General features: G+C 42.3%; 1 protein-coding gene across 7 annotated transcripts in view; it reads right to left on the bottom strand.

Moving 5' to 3' along the window:
* Positions 1-24,728, bottom strand: part of ANKRD44 (ankyrin repeat domain 44) — a 315,981-nt gene that overhangs the window by 115,200 nt on the left and 176,053 nt on the right. For all 7 annotated transcript variants that reach the window (XM_032354282.1, XM_032354278.1, XM_032354277.1 and 4 more), the window contains exons 5-9: positions 18,492-18,692; positions 18,079-18,166; positions 15,851-15,993; positions 14,817-15,029; positions 6,249-6,327 (exon numbers count right to left, since the gene is read on the bottom strand). In XM_032354282.1, coding sequence (XP_032210173.1) covers positions 6,249-6,327; positions 14,817-15,029; positions 15,851-15,993; positions 18,079-18,166; positions 18,492-18,692 — 724 coding nt within the window. The remainder of the gene's footprint in view (positions 1-6,248; positions 6,328-14,816; positions 15,030-15,850; positions 15,994-18,078; positions 18,167-18,491; positions 18,693-24,728) is intronic.

The following is a 24,728-nucleotide window of genomic DNA, read 5'->3' on the forward strand; positions in this document are numbered from 1 at the left end:
TTGGTTACACAAAATGAGAATGTACTTAGTGTCAATGAACTGTACACTTAAAAACAGTTAAAATGGTAACTTTTTACATTATATATACTTTACCACAATAAGAAAAGGGGGTTGGTTATTTGGTTAAGATGAGGCCTGCCAGCACTGGCCATTGTAAAATGTCTTTTCCCATTTGTAATTAACAACCAGCTTGTGAGTGGTACTTTGAGAATGTGCAAATATCCTATTTCCCAAAACAATTCCCAGCAAGGATTTTAGCATTAACAGGGAGTGCTTTGTTCAAAAGTTACCTGAATTCTTTATTCTATAGGCTTATATGATTAACTAGATATATAGTTTATATTCATTTGATTGTTTTCAAAATTTTTACCAGCTTTTAATTTTATTTTATTAGTATGTAAAAAATTCACATATTTCAGAAGTCAAAATGATATTTTTAATGTTTATTTATTTTTTTACTCTCTTATGTTAGTCACCACACAGTACACCATTCGGTTTTGATGTAGTGTTCCATGATTCATTGTTTGTGTATAACACCCGGTGCTCCGTGCAATCCGTGCGCTCCTTAGTACCCACCACCAGGCTCACCCATCCCCCGCCCCTCCCTTCTAAAGCCCAGGTTGTTGCCTGGAGTCCACAGTCCCTCATGGTTCGTCTCCCTCTCCGCTTCCCCCCTTGGTGTTTCCCTTCCTTTTTCTAATGTCCTCCATGTTATTCCTTATGCTCCACAAATAAGTGAAACCATATGATAATTGACTCTCTCTGCTTGACTTATTTCACTCAGCATCATCTCTTGCATCAATGTGGCTGGGACTGGAGGAGATTACGCTAAAATTATAGTTTTTTAAAGACTCATTCTCATTTCCATCCCTTCCACTTCATTCTCAACCACATCCTATAGTAATCATTTTCATTAGTTTTGGTTTATGCTTTCTGTGTTTCTCTTTGTAAAAATAAACACACAGTGGGACACCTGGGTGGCTCAGTCAGTTAAGAGGCTCCCTTCAACTCAGGTCTCGATCCCAGGGTCCTGGGATCGAGTCCTGTATCGGGCTCCTTGCTCAACGGGAAGCCTGCTTCTCTCTCTACCTCTGCCTGTCACTTTCCCTGCTGTGCATGCTCTCTCTCTCTCTCTGTCTGACAAATAAATGTATAATCCTTAAAACATAAATAAACACACAGACTCTTTATACCTTGCTTTCTTTTTCCTTTTCCGTTTCTTTTTTACTTAACAATATATCCTGGAATTCACTCTTAAAAATCACTTCTTGGAGATCTTCCTAGTTTTTGTACAACTTTATTGTTTTCTATTGCATGGAGATACTCGTTACGTCACAGGTCTGGTATGGATAAGCCTTTGGGTAGTAAGTACCATTTTGCTATCACCGGGAGTCCTGCAGTGCATAACCTCACACATATACTCTTTCCTGTCTGTTGGGGGGTCTCTTCAGGGTAAATTCCTAGAAAGGGGATTTCTAGGTCAAAGAAATGAATATGTGGTTTTGTTCGATTTTGCCACATTTCCTCCTATAGGTCCTGTGCCATTTTGCTACTCACATAAGCAATGTATGAGCGCGTTTTCCTCACAGCCTAGTCAAGCCTTGAACACCTACCATGTGACAGGCAAGAAGTAATACTTCAGATAGTGTTCATTTGCATTCCTCATATTAAGGAAATTGGGCATCTTTTCATGTACTGAAGGACTATTTGTTTATCTTTTTCCATGAACTATTTGTCCATGACTTTTGATCATTTTTCTGTGTGTGTTGAGGGGGGGAGGTCTTTCATTCCTTGATTTTCAAGAGCTCTTAAAATATTTAGGAGATTCACCATCGATCAGTAATATGTATTACCAATATTTCCGCCCTTTGATTTTCATTTTTCTTTGTTATTTTATTCTGAAAAAGAACCCCTATTTTTGGAATTCATGTCTTTTCTATTATTAGATTTAGAGTTTTGCACTGAGGTTAGAAAGGCTTCCCCCACATCCTGGCAATAAAGAATCTGACACACGTGACGATATTTGCAATACTGTCTCCATGGATACCGCACAACAGTCCAGGGTCCGTGTACCCAGCTACAAACTGGCCACAGTGGTGGGCCTGAATGGTCCACTGCCAGAACTGATCCTGGGAGACAGGGAGGCAGATCCCAGACTCCAGAGGAACCTCTGTCCTGGACAAACACTGAAGCACTCCACGTCCTTCCCAGCTAAGAGGCACCAAACCATCTTAAGACATGTTAGAGCCTCCATGTTGATCAGCCCCAAATATGCCAAAATTGGGTAGGGTAAGGAAAGAGTAAAAAAATATTGAAAAGGGTGAGGGGCTGAGCTGATAGAGTTTCTTCGTGTTGTTACTACTATTTTATGAGTCAGTTCAACATTTTACTTATTTGTTATTTATTTATTGATGTATTTACTTGTTTATTTATTTTTAGAGAGAGAGAGAGAAAGAAGGAGAGCATGTAAATGGAGAGAGGGACAGAGAGTGAGGGAGAGAGAGAATCATAAGCAGGTTCGATGCCCAGTGCAGAGTCTTATGCAGGACTTCCCCGCAACAGGGGCTTGAACCCATGACCCTGAGATCACAAACTGAGCCGAAATTTTAACAGTCAGACGTTGAACTGACTGAGCCACCCAGGTGCCCCTCATAAGTTCATTTAAAACTGTAAAAATATATTTAATTATCTTCCACATATGCATTTGTCATCATTTAAAATATGTTTCAGAGAAACATCATAACAAGTGGACAAATAAGAGAGACACAGTATTTGTCATTCAGAAATATGTTTCATATTAGAGTAGGACCTCCAGATGAAAGAATTTCTATTTTACAGCCATTCCCTAAACCTTTCCATTTTCACTTGAAAATCTTTAAGATTTGCCTGACATGCAAATTAAGTATCTTTACTGCTCATTTGAAGCTTGCAAGTTAAACTTCGGTAATTGATTATTGACAACTAGTGAGGAAAATGAACATTTATGAGTTTAGAAGTATGCAAAGCATGTCGGAAGGTGTAATTTATGCAGCATTATCTAAGCATTCATCTGAAGTTAGTTTTTCCTGCACAGACAAAAATGGTCATCTTATTAAACTGCTTTGGAAGTACTGTGAGCCAAAAGGTCAAAAATCTCACAATGAATCATCCTAACCTATCACTGGACTCTTCCTTTTCGAACTCTATTTTTAAAGCTTCTGTGAAGAAAACATCATTTTTGAACCCCAGTAACCCGCTGGACAGCATCGGAGGCAGTGGCCGAGGGGGAAGGGCCGGATCAAAATCCTGACGCCGTCACATTTCAGCTCTTTCCTACTCTGGCTGCCACAGGCCAGCTTCAGACAACAAACAATGTGAATGAACACAGAGGTGGTCTTTGCTCACTATCTTCAAAAATAAAAGAGGTGTGTGTGTGTGTGTGTCTGGTTTTTTATTTGTTGTTTGTTTATTTGTTTGTTTGTCTGTTTCTTTTCTTGTTCTTTTTTGGCAATTGTCTTACTCACACTAAATGATTCTGGAAAAAGTTATTATGAAGATCTAGTAACCCTGAATAGAGAACAGTCAGGGAAGCAGAGAAATGTCATACAAAGTCCAAACACCAGGGTGATTTCACAAAACAAATAAACACAAAGAATGTTCCTCAGGAGCGTGCTCGGTCGGCTCAGGGAGTCAACCGATGTCCCCATGTGGGACCGGCTTTCACAGTCCTGTTGTGCACTGACCCACTCTGGAGGACAGACACCAGGTCCGGGGGTGTGAGCCTCTGGATTTTTCCCAGAAGGAAGCTAACAAATAGGAGGAAAGAAAAGAACTTCCCACTCTTCCCCCAAGGGCGTTTTTTAAAATGTCAAATGGAAGAACTCACAGTTCTCACATGTAATGAACACAAAGAATTGTCAGCAGAGAGAAGAGAATGGCAAGTCCTCCTTCTACAAGGATGACTCTAAAGTAAATAAAACTCAGGTTAAAAAACATTTTATTAGTGCCCTGCATGGCTCAGTCAGTTAAGCGTTTGCCTTCAGCTCAGATCATGATGCCAGGGTCCTGGGATGGAGCCCCGACCCCGCTTCTCCCTCTCCCTCTGCCTGACACTCCCCCTGCTTGTGTGCACACACACTCTCTCTCTCTGACCAATACATAAATAAAATCTTTTGAAAAAAAATTTGTTTAAATATGCCGTTGTTCACTCAGAGAATGCATATGTAAATGTGGTTGAAAGTGCAGTCTCTGAGGTTAGACGGTTTCAATTCCTGTTCCTCCACATACCTCCCATATATCTTGATGGAAGCAACGGCCTCCCTGCCTCAGTTTCCCTCCCTTTGAAATGGAGATGACAACAGCACCTCTTTCTCATGGATTTACGGGGAGTGCTTACCCAAATGCCTGGCACAGGGTGGACCCTCAATCAATGTTAGCTTCACCATTATATAGAACGGGCTGCACAGTACGGCCACTGTGTCTCGTCATTTTGGGCCCCTGGACTCCACCTGACCCGCAAGGAAGGTGCCAGGGCATCCCAGAATGAGGCTCTGAAATAAGCTGCTTGATCGCCGAGGACAAGAGGTGGTTCTCTTTCAGATCTCATCCCAACTCAAAAGCCTATAACGGTGTCCAGACAGGGCAAGGGAGTCTTTCAGCTCCACAGGAATGGCTTTTGGAGAGGTCAAAGCAGCCAGCAGCATCCCCAGACCGTTATCAGCATACTAGCTGTACACGGGGAGATGCGTCATGGCCTTGATTCAGAGGAGATGGCCAGGGTGGTCTGGCCGCAGGGAAGGCACAGTTTACAAGCAGAAACTTGCTCTTTCTCTGATCCGACCACTGGTGCTTGAATATGCTTTAGGAGGGGGCAAAGCTTTTTATACCACAAAGAAGCCCACTGACTACTTCACACTAAATTTTTATAAAATAGATACCAACTATCTCCCTAGTTTTATTTATTTTTTCAGCCAGTGGACACTGTTTCTGAAAACAAAACAGTTGAGAAATAGATGGGACGAGGGGGAGAGCCTCTTCGGTCGCTCCCCATCTCCCTTTGTTTACTTCAAGAAAATCAAAATGATTAGAGGGAAACCCCTTCATAAAGTGAATGTCGAAGACTTTCCATGTACTTCAAATTAGAATTAATGGGTGTTGTGCAGTTAATTTTCATTTTACCTTCCTTTGCTCATTGGAAACTTGTCAGGATTGATTGTCGCCTACAGTTACACTGAGATGCCTATAAATTTCCTTTGCTTTGCTGCAGATGTTCTGCTTCCTAAGCATAATTTCCCTGGTGGATCTTCCATCAAATGTCAAGTACCTTTTTGGTTTTATGACTTGAGTGCTGAGGACGTAACACGGTATCACTAACAATTTGTCCAAAATTCTTATAAATGAGAAAAAGGCAGGTCCAAGAAATTGACTAACGCCAGAGTTTTGAGAAGTACAAATGTGGGTCAACTAAACATAGTTCAGAAATTGCTGAACTTGGAACGTCAGCATAAAATCTGGACTAAACCTGCGTGGTTTTTTGTTTTGTTTTGTTCTTGCTTTTAATTGTCTCTAAGATTTGCTAAGAAAGCAGTAGCTGTGTGGCCAAGGTCAGTCCACTCACAGATGCTGGCGATGACCCATAACAGCCTTAGGAAGCATCATGTGAAGTGACACTCCCTAGTTCTGTAGCTACAGAGACAACCCAGTGGTTCAAGCATACCCCTGTTGTCAGCCTGGAAAATTACTAGATGATGTGGTTTTCCAAGGTCTCTGTGAAGCCCGTGACTTTATTATCTTTTATATCATGCACTTAACTGCTTTTCCTCTGACTCAGCTCGTTTTTCTCTACCTTTGCCCAAGTAGCTTAAAGAGTTTTAACTTAGAAAACAATGGTGAATTGTAGAACTTAAAAATAATTCAGATTTGCTGCTAGCAAATGTACGATAGTTATTTGTATTAGTTTCAGAGTGAAAAGTGCAGGACCTTGAGCCCATAGAAGTGCATCATTTCCAGTTTCAAAATCATATGTTCTTTGACTGACTAGGAATTAACTGAGAAACTGGCTTTATGTCCTCACTTCTAAGCTGGATGGGGATGGCGTCTGATAAAGAACTTTTAGCAAAGTGCATCAAAGGATGGTGTAAATCTCAGCTTAATAAATCCGACCATCATCTAAAATAGAGCACCATCTTTGATGTTCAGATAACTGACAGCCCCTCTTCGATCAGGATACTGTCCAACAAAGAACAACGCTGCGGAAGGGTCTCTCTTACCATTCTGAATGAGGGTTTGCGACCGTGTGAACCTTCCATGGACGGCTGTCATATGCAGTGGACTTTTGCCATCTTTACTCTAAAAAATGAGAGGGAGAGAAACAATGGATCAGTGATGTCAGTCTGAAACGTCCCTATGGATACTACTGCCAATGCTCTGGGGGGGAAAAAAAGGTCAATTCAGATTTTAAGAAGTCTAATAGAAAATTACAAAAGGCAAAAAGATAATTTTGCAAGCAAAACAAAAAGCATATATATTATCTCAAGTTACTGCATAACATCCCATTGTAAAGAAGCTTAGAGAAGTGAAAATTACTTTAGAGAAGAGATGTGAAATTTCTCATTCCACCGACAATTTTTAAACTATCCTGTTTCAAATGGAAGCAATCATCCAAAACGCTTTTTTCTCTCTTGTGATCTACCAATGAAGATGGTTTCAAGGCATTTTTTTTTTTCGAATTTTGTCTAAAGTACATGAGAAAAGACAAATGATGTGCTAACTGGCTTGGCCCTGTCTGACCTACAGCCGACCGAGCTGCTGTGAATGACTGCAGCCCTCAGAACCGACCTGGAATATTCCACCACACCCTACGTTTTGATTCTGCAGAAAACGACACTTCTGGTTGTTCCAAAACAGAAATGTTTGTTTCAATTAAGTCATTAGAAATCATAAGATTAAGACATACAATGGTTTAGCAAATGGCCATTTTAATGGTCACCTGGGAATGTACTGAATTTATACATCTCTTTATTATTTAAAACATAAATGATAGAACTCCCTGATATAGATTAAGCCAAACATGAAAATTGAATGGAATCTATAAGACTGATCATCATTATACCAAATACTAAAGTCTTACACATTTGCTAAGAAAGTTCTTTATAGAATTGCGTCTAAAAATAGTAATAGCCAAAAGAAAGTATTAAGTACCCCCCATAGACAGAATGTATCCTTTCATTCAGATACTGTTAATGGAAGGGGAAAAAAAAGAAATAGATGTAGCTATTCTTTTATAACTCGCAGGAGAAACATTTTCCAAAGTCTAAGGTTAAACATGAGATTTCAAAAATGCAAGTTTATTTTTGTAATGAAACCCATATACCTGTGCTTTAAAATGCACCATTGGTGGGGATGTAAACTGTTACAGTGCTATGGAAAAGGGTGTGGAAGTTCCTCAAAAATTTAAAAATAGAAATACCATATGATGTAGTAATTCCACTACTGGGTATCTACCCAAAGAAAATGAAAACACAAATTCGAAAACATACATGCAACCCTATGTTTAGTGTAGTGTTGTTCATAACAGCCGAGACATGGGAGCAAACTGCGTGTCCACCGACAGATGAATGGATAAGGAAGATGCAGTATGCAGACACACACACACACACACACACACACACACACACACACACACACACGGGAATATTATGCAGCCATACAAAGGATGAGATCTTGCCATTTGTGACAACATGGATGGACCTGGAGGGTGAAATAAGTCAGACAAAGAAAGACAAATACCATAGGATTTCACTCATATGCATAATCTAAAAAACAAAACAAACGAATAAACAAATAAAATAAAAAACAGAAACAGACTCATAAAGACAGAGAACTGACAGTTGCCATAGGAAAGAGGGTAGGGAGATAGGCAACATGAGTGAAGGGGAGTGGGAGACACAAGCTTCCAGTTAGGGAATAAGTCACGGGTATAAAAGGCACAGCACGGGGAAAGGAGGCAACAACATCACAACAGCGTTGTGTGGTGACAGGTGGTAGCTACACTTGCAGTGAGCGGAGTGCAACATCTAGAGAAAGTGAACCACTACGTTATACACCTGAAACTGATGTACTGTACACCTAGAACACTGTCTGTCAACTAGACTCAAATAAGACAATACTTTAATTTATAAAAGGAAAACATAGCAACCTGAAAATACATTTAAAAAATGACTCTTTGCTTTAAAAAAACTTCACAATGGGAACAAAGAATCATTTGAATCGGTATTTCTCAGAGTGAACCAAAGACCGACTGTGTCTAAACCACCTGCGGTTCTTGCTAGAGATGTGAGTTCTGTGCCCTGACCCTGACCACTGAGTCCGAGTGGGGACAAAGGGATCCCCATTTCTAACCCGCACAGCATGTTACAGTTTAGGAGCCACTGCTAGACGGAGGGGGTCTGAATAGCTTATAAAACCACAAGGGTGTAGCAGAAGAATTTTTATTACAGCCTGTAAGTCTGTTCCTTAGAAAGGAAGAAAGGAAACGTGCACAATCTTTGCCAAGGAAAGAGTTCATCAGAACGGTGAGTGCATCGATTGAAAAATAATCTTTACAATGAAAAGGCACCGGGTAGATGGGGGGGGAAACAGGATCTTTTCTCATCTACTATGATTATAACCAGAGTCAGAAAAGATTGAGAAAGGAAGATGGAAGTAAGCGTGAAGCTTTACCAAAAGGGTATTTTTAGAGAGAAAGGAGCAGCAACCAAGAGGACAGGGACACAATTACAGAAATCGCCGAGTTGACATTAACCTGTCCCTAGGTGGTGCTATTTCTTTAAATTTTGCTCCAATATTTTCCCTTAAATTTAATCGAAAAACATAACTAATTAGCTCTTAGTTAAATATATATAAAGCCATAAATATTTCAGTGCTTAGGTAATATCTTTATAAATATTTAGCTAAGAAGTTTTTTCCATGACTGGAAAATGGCTTAAAGGCTTTACCCGGGAATAACCACCAGCTTGGTGGTAACTCCCTAAATTGCAGCCCAAGAGCCACAGAAGCAACCAGGTTCCATGGTGCACAGTTGACAAAGCTGGTTCCATCTCGGGGGTAGCAACACCGTGCCCTTGTCTCCCGTGGAGTGCCTGTGCCTTTGGTAAAGGGACAAATAAACAGACGACCAAATTTTGGTAAAATACAAAGAATAGCTATATCAGATTTACCTTTGCCTGGGTTCATCTACTGCGGAGTCCAGCCCTGAGCTGAGTTTTTTCCCCCTGAGGGATATGCTGGCAGAAGGTGGGGGAGGTGGGGACAGGAAGCGTTGAGAGTATCACGGAGCCATTTTGGAACAATTGTGCTTCCATGGTTTGAATGTAAAAAGCCACTGGAAACTAATGAAGGTCAAAGGATAATACTTTTCATTTAGTCTTTACAAGTTAGAACTCAGGATATTCAGGGTGAGACAAGGATCCTACAGAGTTCATTATCTGCCTGAGAAATTTGTCATATGGGGGGGACTTGCTGTTAGTGCTATTTCAAGAACTTCAGACAAGGATAAAATATCCCTTGCATTGTCAAAGGAGAGGATATGCTCAGTTCTTCCACTCATTCAAAGCTTTGCTGTTATAAGATTTTTTTTTTCTTAATTTCTAGTCTCTTTCCTGTTTTTGGACTCATTTTCCCATTAGAGTTACGGCTCGGAAAATTTTGGTTTTTTGAGATTTTTTTTAATTATGCAAGAAGCCCTTCTATTGATTTAGGCACAGCTCAGCCATGGTCATGAAAGAAAACTTAAAAAGACTGAGAATATTTTAGGAATATCAGTAGTCTTTCAGGGCAAATTTCAGCAGGAAGATTAATCCTTGAACTAAATGGAGTGTTTCAATTCCCTTGACCACCATTCTCCTCAGAAATCCATTCCCATCTTCCACACCAAATGTCTTTTTTCCCCAACCTCCAGCATCCCCCAAACCTTCCCTAAACTCATACACGTTGCTACCTCCCAGGAACTTGAAGCATCGTGTTGTCTGTGGCATGTGTCTCTGGGAGTCAATGGCCCTACTAGAAGGCAACAGAGCCCCTATAAGACAACACCAAGGCCAGCTGGCAGGCTAAGTTAGGGGGAATGTGCCAGAAACCCAAAAGGGTTTCCTAATTCAAGGGAAGAGCAATCTAAAACCCCAATTTTCAAAAAGCCATACACAGTTTAATTTTTAAATGGTTCTAAAGGCCATAGATGGTACTGGTTGGTTCTCATTCAATCCTCTCCACTCCCTCACAAGCTCCCCAAAGTTTGAATCATAATGTCCTTATCACTGTTTTCTTTCTCTTGCCTGTTCTAGTTCTCACCTTTGACCTCTGCAGCGCAAGTCATTCTATAGTTCGGACCTGATACATATAAAGAAGGGAGCTGGTTCACTCCAGGAGATGTGCGATAGATAGACTTCAGCCTCCAGGAGATGTGCGATCGACAGACTGCAGCCCCAGTGTCTCAGGGCTACACAGCCTCCGGGCTCAAGGGCAGGAAAGAATTCAGACCATGGGCGGTCTGACTGTTGGAGGGAGGCAACCAGGTAAGGGCAATTCTGAATCCATCTAAGTAGTATTTGGGATAGCTATGTATGTAGTGCCTTCTTTAACATTTTGAATGCTTCTAAAAAGAGCTTTGGGATGCTACCAGAATTACAACGTAGTCTGTAATGGAGGAGAAAAATTATTTTGTATCTTGTCATGCTCTTTCTATTTGTGAAATACAAGTGAACCTTCAATGGATTATTGTCTAAAGTATTGGGTCTTTATTATTTAGCACAATTAAACCACCATTAGTATAAAGACAGACAGGGCCATGGCCAGTCTAAGGAAAACGGAGGATTGTAAAATGTGCTCAGGACATAGTATCCTTCCTTTTCTCTCCATCATCTTGTAACTGTCCGTGAAGACATCGCTTTTAGTATTTTGTGAGGATGGAGGAAAACAAAGTGAACATGTGGGTGGCTACTGGCTACATTTCAAAATGTTATTTCCCCCAAACTTCAGAAAATCTAAACAAATACAAATCGTCTTGCGATCTACAAACACTTTCAAAACCCAAGGAGCAATGTGGTCCAGAGAGATAACAACTTCAATTAGAAAACTACCTCCAGAGTCAGACAAAATGGCTCTACGGAAATGCTGGAAGATCTGTGCCTCCAGAGTGAATCGTGAAGGAGGAGCCGAGAGAAGGAAGCCAGAGGATGTAAACAGAGATGAGCCCGAGGGCGAGGCTCGGTTGTAGCCAAAGCCCCCTTCATGCAGGTCAGAGAATACATAAACCTAAGTCGCAGATTTTTAACAAGGTCTTTCTCATATTCTATTAATGATTAGCAGTCTATGGGGGGAATTAATTACTAAAATTAAGGAGTCGTGCTTTCCAGGTCCATTTTATGGAGGACAAGGCTGCCATAAACTGCTATAAACTCCATATAGTGTTGGAGTCCCTGAACTACTCTGAACTGAGCACCAGTCAGTTAACTGGGGGGAGTGGGCAGGTGCTCCTGAAGTGGCCTTCTCGCCTTGCGGGCAGGCGCACTGAGCACTTCAGCTGGCATGCTTTAAAAGGGGAATGGAGAGCATCGGACAACCCCCTGAATTAATTTAGTGAAGTTTGGTGACGAGAGCGACTTTATTTAACTTCAGTAATAATTTTCCTTTCTTTGGAGAATTGAAGGATGTCATTCAGATTCCAGAACAGCAATTTTGGGGACACTGCCAGTTCAGCCACCTGTTAACCTCCTGCCTTCTCACCACCGTCCTCCGTGACTTCAATACCATACGATGACTCTTCCCACGTTGGGTTACAGTTCCTGGTCTCTTTCATGTCCCCTCGGGCCTTCCCTTACCCCCATTTAGGACTTGGATGGGCTCCACTTACAAGATACGGAACTCAAATCCTCTTTAAATATTCTATTTCTTCATTTCTGCCGGCTCTCTACCTCCATGAAGACATCATGCTCCCCTCCAACTCCTTTCTAGTTTCTCTAACTCTCCTTTTTTCATCCGTTTCTGGCTCTGCCTCCTCCTCCCGATCCTAAGACTAAAGGGATCCTGGCATTCTCCATCCCCTTCTCTACTCATGCTATGACGTACTATCTCCTTGGGTGACCTCACCCTTTCCCAGCCTTCAAGACCCATCACCTGTATGTGAACAAGGGAGCCTAAGTTTTTTCTTCTATTGTCTTCTGCTGTCCCACGTGGGAGGATCGCATGCTCCATCACTGGTTTTCTCAGACTGGTGGCACCAAAGGCTCAAAATCACCTTCTCAACAACTTGACAGTTCAACCTAATAAGCCGAGTCCTTCTGATGTCCCTCGTAACAACAATAATCATTTCCTGAGTGCTTGCCACATGACCAGAACCATTCTAAGTAATTTATATGAGATAACTGGTTTAATCCTCATAGCGGTTCCATGAAGAAGATGCTACTGTTTCCCAAATTTTACAGATAAACAGGCACCCAGAGAGGTTGTTTCTGACTATGTTATTCCTGAAAGTCAAGGCTAGAATTGCCATCCAGGCACCCTAGCCTCAGAACTGAATCCGTAGCGATGCTTGTCACCTCTGAACCAGGTTTCAGTTCTTACCCTTGTCTTCAACTCCTCCAACTCCCACCCAACCAAATTTCATTGATTTTCTTTCTGCAATGCCTGTCTCTTCTGTTGGCTGTCCCCCTCCCCTGTCCTCAGTGCTCTTATCTAGATGAGTTTTACTAACTTCCAAGTTATTCTCTAATTGTCCTCTGTCTAGGCCGACTCTACCTGAATTTTCTTTTTATAAAAATAAAATGTTTTTTCTTCATCTGGATATAAAAATAACACATCTTAAGTATCACTATCAGAAGATTAAAACAAATACACAAAAACAAAACAAAAAATCCAAATCATACTTTTGCCTCCCCGCAGTGATCATATATTGGGATATATTCCAAGTACTTTTCTCTATGTGTATAACCCAGACACATAACTTTTTTAAAATTAAAAAACTAGATATTTACTTATTGCATATTAATTTTTTCAATGATAACAGTAGGTATTACTAGCCTTTTTCATATTTGCAAATCTTAAAAGTAAATATACTTATGCATTAGTTTGTATTTTTCTAATTACTAATGATACAGAATATTTTCATAGGTTTAATGGATATTGTTTTCTCTTTCACGACCTGCCTTTACACACATTTTCTAGTAGGTTATCAGATTTTATCTTACTGGCTCTTATGAGCTCTTTATATATTAAATACATGAACTCTTTGTTCATCATGTATAATGTAGAAAAATTTCTCTGAATTGTTCTCTTTCAATTTTGTATATGTTTGTGTTTGTTATTTTTAGTTTGTTTTGTTTTGCCACATAAACATTTAAAATGTTTATGTCATCATATATATAATTTTTTTCCTTCCTGTTTCCTTCTCTGGTGTTCTGTGACCGGATTACTATTTCTAATGCTCAGTTTGGATCATATGACCACTATAGTGACTAACGGTCCTGCAGCTTATAGAAGCCCAAATGCCTCAGCCAGCTGGCAAGCCTTCTTCCTTGGTCCAGTCACATTTCAGCTTGTTCCTGGCTCCTTTTTTTCACACAATTTCTGCTCCCTTCAAGCTCAATAAATCACCATTCTGAAAATTTGTCTCCTATTTCCCCACTATTAAAAATTATAAGAAAGAATGTAAAAAGATTATAGTAGTGAATAGGGAATCCTTAAAATTGATTTATCCAGTATTCTTAAAATTAAATCTCAGGAAGAATCATTTTTCAAAAGCAGAAGCAGAATACACTGGGACCTGGATTCCTGTGTGCTGGGGAGAAGGGAAGCTGAGGATGAGTACGAAGTCCCTTGAGCACGTGCGGAGATCCCATTACAATCTAAATGCGCTCAAATTGATAGCCTGGATGGTGAGGGCCGTGTGCAAGCTCTCTCGGTTATCTGTTACACGGAGCTAACTACTAGCCTAGAGTCGAGCCAGAGTGTTTCCTATCTGGAACTCCCAAACCCTTTGTTCATGTGGTTCTCTCTATCTGGAATGCCCTCTCAGAGTCTCTCTCTCTCTCCTCATCTCAACTGGTATCAATCTTCTGACTCTCACCTCAAAAGCAAGCTTCGTTTTTGATCCCCAAGCAGGAAGCGCTTGCAATATTCTGTTACTCTCTTGTGCCACTCATCACGTTCTCTCTCATTGCATGAGAATCTGAGTTCACTACTTCCTTACCGTACCGTCAATTCCTTGAGAGCAGAGCTCATACCTCATCTTGGAGTTCTCCCTCAGAACCAAACAGAGGGTGCTAGATAGTCCTCAGTCAGTTTGTTGCATAAAGACTATCAGGACCTGCTGACCACTATTAGGTCAATGTTACACTACTACAGTCACTACCTACAGTTTACTATTGCAAAGTATCTGAGAAACTCCTTGGTGGGCCGTGCCATAGTTGGAACAGACCTGACATTATTGGATTAGGCTTTTCTTTGATTCTCAGCAGCTCTGCCATATCAGCTCAACATCCACCTCAGTGTTAGAAACTAGGCCATGTCAACATCCCTGGGAGCCTGTATTTGTTCCAGAACATTCACTAAGCTACCAAAGCATGTGGCTAGAACCTCCCAGGGCCTTCCAGCAGGTCCTACTCCTTCTGCAGTAACAGCACAGCTCCGTCTCTGTGGCATGCCAATATAGGACACGGCTGTGGAGGTCAAGGTACTAAAAGTTCCGATTCTAAAATAGGACCCCATTTATAAGAGTTGATTTTGCTTAAAAGGAGGCTCAATGCAGAGGTATCTGGCAGAGAGAGAGACACAGCGTGTCATACCTGGATGTTAACATCTGCCCCGTTGTTCACTAATAGTTCAAGACACAAAGCACCGTGTGTGGAGGCAGCAGCAAAATGCAAAGGGGTGAACCCGCTGTGGTTGGGCTGGTTCACGTTAGCACCGTAGTCTGTCAGCTCGTTCACCACTGCATCCTGCCCATTGTAGCAGGCCAGGTGGAGGGCCGTGTTCCCGTAGACGTTGATTTCGTCGATCTGCAATGAGTCCAACACAGGGCAGGTAAAAGCACTGGAGTCTCCTTATTGCATTTGTGGTTGGGGCCAGAGGGGCAGAGGGAGAGGGAGAAAGAGAATCATAAGCAGACTCCCTGCTCAGCACAGAGCCTCAGCACGGGGCTCCATCCCAGGACCCTGACTGAGTTCATGACCTGAGCCAAAATCAAGAGCCAGACGCTTAACTAACTAAGTCACTCTGGGGCCCCATACACCACAATTTAGAAGGCTAAATGCTGAAGGTAAGATGAAGAACCCTAGTGTGTCTAAAAAATGATGACTATGTATTACATGCAATATATACGTTTAAATATTTCTCCGTGTTGATACGGAAACTTAAAAAAAAAACTTAAAAAATGATAATGTTCACAAAATCTTAAGATTCTGGTTTTTTAAGCCCAAGTTTCTGATTTTTCGTTACTTGCTGTATGCCCCCATTGCCCTCCATCAGTTACCCCTGGAAACTCAAAAAGACAGGATGCTAGAAAACAAGGTGGTTTTTACCCTCTTGAATTAAAATGCAACCAGGATTTAATCTCAGAACAACAGAAAACCCACAGGGGCGCTTGGGTGGCTCAGTGAGTTAAGAGTCTGCCTTCACCTCAGGTCTTGAGCTTCAGCTGCTCATGGGATCGAGCCCCGCATCAGGCTCCCTGCTCAGTGGGGAGTCTGCCGGTGGCCCTGCTTATGCACTTTCTCTCTTGTGTTCTCTTTCAAATAAATAAATAAAATCTTTAAAAACCCAACTCAACATTAGAAAAGCCACAAATTCACCATGAGTTGACGCACTCATCACAGCTCACCTCCACCCCCAGATTCAGGAGATGTTTGACCACGTTGATCTGTCCATTGGAGGCGGCGGCGTGCAGGGGGGTGTAACCCTTCTTATCCTTACACGTCACTTCCGCCCCATGGCTGACGAGCAGGGCCACGACGTCCAGGTGGCCTTCACGGACAAAGCAGCAAAAAACACCGGTAACCTTGTTAGGATAATTTGATGATCTAGTCCACCTACATCACAACCATTAACGTTTACTACCACCGACATTTTAAATAACGAGGTCCTGCCAATATGTTAGTACCATAGCCTAAAAAAGAATTATGTTAAAATGAAAGCAATGTTTTTAAAAGCAGCTCCTATTCCTTACTGTAAAGTCCAACAGGGACAATTTGGTTTGGAAAAATTCATGAAAAAAATCAAGTTATCAGAATCACAAACACCATATTATTGTTAAATCATATGAAATTGCAGCTGCTTGACTTTTTTTTTTTCTTTTTGGACCACAAAAATGACAATTTCATATGGTTCAACTTAAAAGTGTTCTTGTGAATTACCGGCTAAACAGAAGTCCTCCCAGTTTCAACAGCTGTTGGCATATTTTCTAGAATATTTTCCTCTGTACCCCATCTTACTATATATAGTACGATAAATGGATCTGACCTCTATATTGTGCCTGAAGGTTGCTTGATGCTTTGGTGCATTGCTGTGAATGTGGTCGATAACTGAGGGGTAGAGGATAAGTACTGATTCCAAGGGTCTAAGATGTGCACAGGGGTGGGTATGAGTATGTGTGTGAGAGAGAGAAAGACATGGAGACAGAGCTGTGCTTGGTTGGGGAGGGGGGAGTTGGGTGTGTCTGTGTGAGACAGAGACAGACAGAGAGACGGAGAGAGAACATGCTTGGTCATGGCTCATTTTATTAAAACTTGACATTCTTCCCCCTAAGACTTATACGTAGAAAAATTATTTTCAATGACTAGTGGTGCTATCTTAGCTTAACCAGTGCTATCTTTTGTCTTCTGTCCTGGTATTGTCCTTTATTCCTTAAAGATAGTCACCTACGTATTTTTTCCTATTTGTATCTTGATGACACACAAAATAAGGACTTGACTTCTTTAAAGCAATTCTACGTAAATGTTTTAAATGTACATCAGCGAGAACAAACTTGAACCCCAGGTTCTTTGAGTCCCATCACACACTAGTCTAGTGTGTGCTCTGCCTAAACAGCAGTCTGGCCAATGTCCCCTGGCTCCAGTCCCGTAGGTACCATGCAAACATCCAATCTGCCTCCATCAGCTGAAAAGCCCACATTGTCTTTAAAAAAAAAAAAAAAAAAAGATAATGCTTGCAAAATCTTAAGATTCTGGTTTTGTAGGCCCAAATACCCATTCAGACTCAACCACCACACATAATTTATTTCATCCCTACCCAACCTGTTCTCTTTCTTCTCTCCATCATTAACGTTATTGTTGTTTATGATAATAAAAGGCCTGCAGGTTTGTTAGAAAGGATTCGGAAAAGGCAAAAGGTGTTAAAAGGAAACCAAAACCATCCATACTCGCCAATCCCTTGAGACATTCAGCTAACATTTCAGCATATGATTTATTCTAAATTGTCGATATTGCAGATTTCTTTTACAAAAATAAGGATCATATTATCCACACTGTGTTACGATCTGTTCTTACTTAACACAGAATCTTTCGATGTTCACAAATACTAATGACACCATCACTGTAGTCACTGCACAGTGTCCCACTGGGCAGCTCGTCATCATGCCCCGACACGGTCGCCGGTGGACGGGTGTCCAGGTGGTTTAGAACTTGGGGCTGACACAATCTCACCTGCTTTGCCGATTGCCGGACATTCTCCGGTTAGAAATACAAAGGAAGGACCTCAGTTCTTCACTGCTCACACGTCTACGCTGAGAATAAACTCAATGAGGCCTATCCTTTGTCAGCGGCATATGCGCCAACAGAAGTGAAAAAGACAAACCACAGACACGGGACTCCTTCCTTCCTCTCTCCCAGCCGCCGGCAGAAGCGAGGCCCGCAAGGCCAGGTTCACGGGCAGGAGGGCAGCGGGAGAGAGGGCTCTATGCACGCCGGGAAAGCGGACCGAATCTTAACTCAGCGGGACTGCGAGCTGGGAAAGACGTGAGGCTGGCCCGGGAGACAACCGACGTGCTAAGGGCCAGCCCGGCTTCTGCAGTCACCGCCGTCCGCGTCCCCTGCCCGCTCGGGGACCGCTCACCCATGTAGGCCGCCCAGTGCAGAGCACGCCGGTCCTTCTTGTCAAACGCGTTGATGTTCGCTCCTTTGGCCAAGAGTAAGTTGACCATCTGAAAAAAGACCAACGTGCAGATAATGTGAGTCCAGGCCACATCCCGTCGAAAGGCGGGTCCGCGACCTGCAGCTCAAACACAGGAGGAAGCCGGCGTCCCCAACAACCCCGTGGCTCGTGTGGCAGAGGACAGGACCGAGCTGGCGGCTACTCCTTCAACCCCCGGGCCATGCACTTGAATACCAGCTGTCGCTGCCCAAGGTCTGGCGTGCAGCCAGGAGCATCTCACAGCCTCTAAGGGCCTCAGCAGCACGACCGGGTTCCACGTGGGGCCGAGAGGGGCTCTGGGGGGATTTCTTGGGCCCAGTGGGGAGGGCGCTCACCTCCACGTGGCCATTCAGAGCGGCGTGGTGCAAGGCCGTGCGGCCCCCGCGGTCGGAGACGTTGACGCTGCTCAGCAGGGGAATGATCACCTCCGCGCACTTCACCGCCTTGTTGGCCGCCGCCACGTGGAGCGGGGTCTGCCAGTTCTTGTCCCTCGCGTTGACATCGGCCGAGTGCTTGATCAGCACTTGCACGGCTTCCTGCAACACAGGCAGAGTTTGCAGGCGTCACCGACAAACGCTCAGGCCATACTTACTGGAGAGAAGCTGCTTCGCCGGACTCCGGAATTACAGGGAGGGAGGGAAGGCTCCGTGGCCTCACGGGCCAGCTCGTCCTTCTGAGAAAAGCAAGGCGATATGGGATAAAAACCAAAAGAGTGGCACAGAGGAGAACAGATTCGCTTTATCTTTCTTTTTTAGGCCAAGAGCCCCAGCATGTCTTCAAAACCAAATAAACCTTCTAAGCGTAAGTTTCTTAACACAGTGTAGAGTAGCCCAAGGCCAAAGGATAGCGCTCCTGTGCAGGTGCACACACCAGGGCAAATGTTAACAGATCAAAAGATGTCCAAGGAATTTCTAAACTTGGAATGTTTGTCAATAAACCTCCACCCTCCAAAGCCAAAGGCCTCAAAGCCCTTCGGACATTCTTGGATCAGTTTATAAATTGTTGGTTCTCATAGCCAACACCTTAACCCTCCCTCTGTGATCAACTGCAGTCAGGGAAGGTCTATTCCTACCTCAGCTGGAAGCTACGAGACTGTTTCATCTTTTCCCAACCGTGCATAGTGGGGTAACTTCTTTTCTACTGTTGAGTCCCTTTACCTCTACTGAGACCTACATTTTTTGTTTTCCTTCTATTGACCTAATCAGCTTATTTGCCCCTTGAACTATTACTCTCAACCTTGGCCGGGCAATGGAATCACCAGGGGGGCTCTTAAAATTACAGATGGCTGGGGCTCCTGGGTGGCTCAGTTGGTTAAGCGTCTGAGTCTTGATCACAGCTCAGGTCTTGATCTCGGGGTCACGAGTTCAAATCCTCAGTTGGGCTCCACATTGGGCGTGGAGCCTACTTAAAAAAAAAAATACAGGTGGCTAGTGCCACGCAAGGGATTCTAACTGTCCTCAGGATTTCTGTAAAGGGGACTTTGTTGTACAGCTAGGACTGAGGACACTCTTCTGTTCCACCAAGAAAATGGCAGAGCTTCTCTCAAGATGGGAATGACTGTTGGTTATTTCTCTTTATTTCTGGAGACATCCCTAGAACCAGTTAGAGGGATTCCTGTATGAACATCTCAGTGCAGCATCAATAAACCAATGAAAGGCAGTGAAAGGGGCCACACTCCTGCACCCTTCATGGGCCGAGAGCTCACCCCTGTCCACCTTATTCCTCACAGCCCGGAACTATCCAACCCACTTTATTATGCAGGTACATAAAAGTGCTCGGCAAGTAGATTGTTTGAACTCTTAAAGTTGAAGTTTTGGGGATGCCTGGGTGGCTCAGTGGGTTAAAGCCTCTGCCTTCAGCTCAGGTCATGATCCCAGGGTCCTGGGATCGAGCCCTGCATCGGGCTTTCTGTTCAGCGGGGAGCCTGCTTCCTCTTCTCTCTCTGCCTGCCTCTCTGCCTACTTGTGATCTCTGTCTGTCAAATAAATAAATAAAATCTTTAAAAAAAAATAAAATTGAAGTTTTTATCAGGGACATACATAATGAAGGAAAAAGAATATTCTATGGGATCCGTCACAGCAAGATACTGAGATAAACAGCTAATGTGGACAGTAGAATGAGAGTGCAAAAAATTCCGCTCTTCAAATTAGAGAATACAGTTTAAATGCACAGTAAGACTCCATTTAGATGCTATAAACAAGAAACCCATCAGGCCCAGGCAAACAAGCAATTTGTTCAAATTACTAAAAAGGATAAAAAAAAGGATATATGGCCTCCATCCTCAGCAAGAAAATAAAGTAATGATACTAACCATTCCTGGGGCCCCCTTTAGAGTGGAATGGGTGTTTGTATGTTAATGCTCAGCTACTACACGCAAAACACTGTGGAAGACTGAAAGAAACACAAGCCAGACACCGTTCTAAAAGCCAGCTGGGTGAACAAAAAACAAACAAGAGAAAAGCAAAGCCACAATATAAAAGTTTAGATTAAAATAAGAAAAAAATGATACTTCTGTCAACTTTGGTCTCAAAAATTGTGAGGCTTATGCAGATACGTACATACAATCTATTTTGACATGGGACGAAATGACCGGAACCTCCGTTTATGTTTATTTTCTTAACAAAGGAAAGCACCGTAGCTGGTATTTAACTCTGGGTTGGCCCTGTGCCCTCAGTCCGCTCCACAGAGGATCCTGCCTCACAGGATCCGAGACGCCCTCCATGAAGAGGGGGTTCCACATGCAGAAGGGGTGACGCTTGTCCCCCCTGCTCCTTCGCTCTGAGTGCCCTGAAATGCGCAGGGACGGGCCTGACAGATCTATCTACAGATTGTGATGTGTACGCTTAGACCAAAAGCATCCCAAGTGGGCAGGATGTATGCAAGGAACCTGATAATACAAACTCCAATGTAAATAACGTGGAGTCACAGAGCTGATGCTTCTACTCTGAGTAAAAGCTTTCTATACATTACAAGGTAAAAATAATGACAAATTTAATCAGATCTGACTAGAGCTTGGCCAAAACAGAGGAAAATCATCAGTAAGTCTATTAGTTACATGGTTATATAAGACTATGATAAATGAAAAGCCTCACTCAAGTATATTGTGATACACCTGAAATATTAGCTAATAATCATAGTTTCTACATGTAATTCATAAATAAATGAGATGCACATTGAAGATGTCTGCTGAAAAACTTTTGCAAAAATATAGCCAAAAAGTCTGGAGATAAGCATCATAAACCAATGCTAAAAAAGTGGTATCATATCCTCTCTGCATATTCACAGCAAATGTCAATATATGCTATCATTTTTAATACCTTTGCCTTGTATATTATGTTACTATACTGATACAGATGCTTGCTTGGCATTACATATTACGTAAATTCAGACTAGACTAGACTAGAAATACACAGGAATATTTCACAAATTTATCTATTTGGACATAAGACCACTGAGTTCGTGAAAAACTTTTTCTTCTAAGGTAACAAAATATGAATACTTTTAGAGTAACTCAGACTAGGTGAATCAGGTATTACCTAGGAGAGGCCCTATTTTATTTTGTTTTATTTTTATTTTTATTTTTTTAAGATTTTGTTTATTTATTTGACAGATCGAGATCACAAGTATGCAGAGAGTCAGGCAGAGAGAGAGAGGAGGAAGCAGGATCCCTGCTGAGCAGAGAGCCTGATGCAGGGCTCGATCCCAGGACCCTGGGATCATGACCTGAGCCGAAGGCAGAGGTTTTAACCCACTGAGCCACCCAGGCACCCCAAGGCCCTACTTTTAAATGAGTATTTAAGGATTATTTGCATTTCACACAAAGTAACCAGTTAAGCAAAGAAAATACATATTTACATGCCCGTTGCAGATTATATATAGATAAGTAATATCAGAGTTTGAGAGGGAGACTACCTGTGTTCTTAAATATGCACTACCTCTAAAGATAGTTTAATCCCAAATAAATTTTTGTCTGCTTTTGTAAAAAAAAAAAAAAAAAAAAGCTTTATTGGAACATAGCTCCATTTATTGGTTTACATGTTATCTATGGCTGCATTTGGATCTTAAGAGCGGAGTATCTGTGACAGAGGATACTACATGCGGCCATCAGAACCTAAAATTATTACTATCTGGCCCTCGATGGAAAAGTTTGCAGACTACCCGGGTTTAGCTCCTTGTCTGAATTACCACAATCTGCAAATGATCAAATCTGGTTAAAATAAAATTTTGTTCTTTTCCAGCAAGGAAAAAGACTGTTTTAAGTCCAAACAGTCTTGAAGGAGGGCAAGTGTTCTTAAGAGAATCGGAGGCCTCTGTGTTCGGCTCCTGCTCTGCCATGGTGGGTCTACGGTGAATTCGGGAGCGGGAGGTACTCAGCTGCATTTCTCGGCAAAACAGAGTGAGCGGCATCTGGAACTCGACGGGAAGGAAGGGGTGAGGACAGAGAGCGAGCGGTGAGAGGGCTAGGGCATCCCAGGGCAAAGGTGCTCCTCTGAGGGAGAACAGAGTCAGCTCGCCACCAGGGAAGGGCAAACTGATGCATCAGTTAGACCAGCACGAGCAGGCTGGTGCTTAGGCAACCCGCGAGTCTCCAGGAATTCTCCAGAATCACTGGGAGAATACTAGACTTTGCACTTGGTTTCCAGCCAGTTATTTCTGTTTAGAAGGCAAGGTGCCCATGACCAACATCTGAGCCACACCTAAAAAGTTAGCCAAGGAAAAGGTTCAAGTTCGTTGATCAGGAAGTGACCAAAAATAGTGGATAGCGAGGGCCAGCTTTACCACTTTTGTCCCTCCTGCCCACACTCAGTGTCATAGCTCAAGGAGGCCGACAATAACCACTACTTCTACCTGCCTACTTTTATAAAACGTTTTAACTGTGGCATTCTTCATTTTTACTTCGATATCTGCTTAGGAAATGAATTGCATCGTTTCCATCTTACTTGACAAGAAAGGGCTATATCAAGAAATACTTATTATACAAAGGAGGGTATCTTACTTAGTTTCCAAAAATTATCTTTTTTTTTTTTAATGAAAATATAAGCAGTCTAAAATGATCACGGAATCAACCTCAGAGACCTACGGGATATTAGAAGTAACGGGCGTCATCTGCTCTGACCCCTTGATTTGATGGGCAGTGCCATGTTATAGGCAAGGGCAGTGATCTGTCAGCCACGCTGAATAAGAGCCCGGCTCATGTGCTTTCCGCTAGGCCACAGCTCAGTCAATGGACAGTACCAGCCAGGCACACTGACATATTTTTAAATGTTAACTCTCCTTATTTAAATTTTTTAATTCTGAAGTTTCACCCTGCCAAACTTGCTTAACACACTAATAGAGATTTAATATATTACTTCAGGAAAAACAAAGCTTTGCTTTAAAAAGATCATTTCCTCTTCTAAAATTGCCTCTTTCACAAATTTTAATCTTGGAAACACTTTAACTTGATTTGAAGAGAGTGAGATTTTATGGCTATTTAGGAAATTCATGATTTTTGTAATCAAAAGAAGTCTCTCTTTTCCAGGAGCACACACTGGTTAAAAATTTAATGTCTAGGGGCTACTCTGACAGAAATTTGCAGGATAAAAAGAAAACAAGTAGGGAGGAAAGGAAGCTGAACGCTTTCTGAATCAAGAAAAGATACTTAAATAATGCTTCTCAAACTACCTGCGGCGAAGGACCAGTTTTTAAAAAATTATTTCAAACCCATCATGAGTCAATACTTTTGTAAAATACAATAAAAAGTGGGGCACCCGGGTGGTGCAGTCAGTTAAGCGGCCGCCTCTTGGTTTTGGCTCAGGTCGTGATCTTAGGGTCTTGAGATCAAGCCCCGCTTTAGGCTCTGAGCTCAACGCAGAATCTGCTTGAATTTCTCTCCATCTCCCTCTGACCCTCCCACTTGTGCTCGCTCTCTCTCAGACAAATAAGTAAATCTTTTAAAAAATACAATAAAATGTAATTAGTAGAAGAGACAAAGGGAAATTATGAACTCAATTTTTTATTATTAATTAAATTTGGCAGGCATGATACGACTCTGTCCAAGTGATCTAAAAGCTTCTGAATGCTTGCTCTTTTCATTAGTCTTAAGACAAAAGCTCACAGGCTGAGAAGAACACACAAACCGACTGTGACCCTGTGAGTCATGCCCCTTCAAAGCTTTGTTTCTCTTTTAGTGAATAAACACATGTGGGGTCCAGCATTTCTCCCGGACGGAGGCATCAGCCCAGTCAGCATTCAGCGTTCGCACTGCCCACCTTCTCGGACTCCACCCCATAGAAGGCTGCGCTGTATCAATCACGGGAATAATAGGGCAGAAACTGTCACGGGATGTCACACGGAAGGGAACCGGGGACGGCATTTACAGGCAGCTTATTTCCACTTTTTATGACCTTCTCTTTTCACAAAAGGCCACTCCAACCCTGAAATAAGTAGAAACAGACCCCCTGGCACGTGGAAAAGATGAGAAGAAACAGGATGCATGTGTCTTAAAAACCGTGGCCCTCAATATTTGTCTTTTCCCTCTCGAATGTGCATTGTATTTAAGTGGTCACAGATTACTCATGGAAAAGTAATTG

Source organism: Mustela erminea, chromosome 8, assembly GCF_009829155.1.
Source record: "Mustela erminea isolate mMusErm1 chromosome 8, mMusErm1.Pri, whole genome shotgun sequence".
In the NCBI taxonomy this organism is placed as follows: Eukaryota; Metazoa; Chordata; class Mammalia; order Carnivora; family Mustelidae; genus Mustela; species Mustela erminea.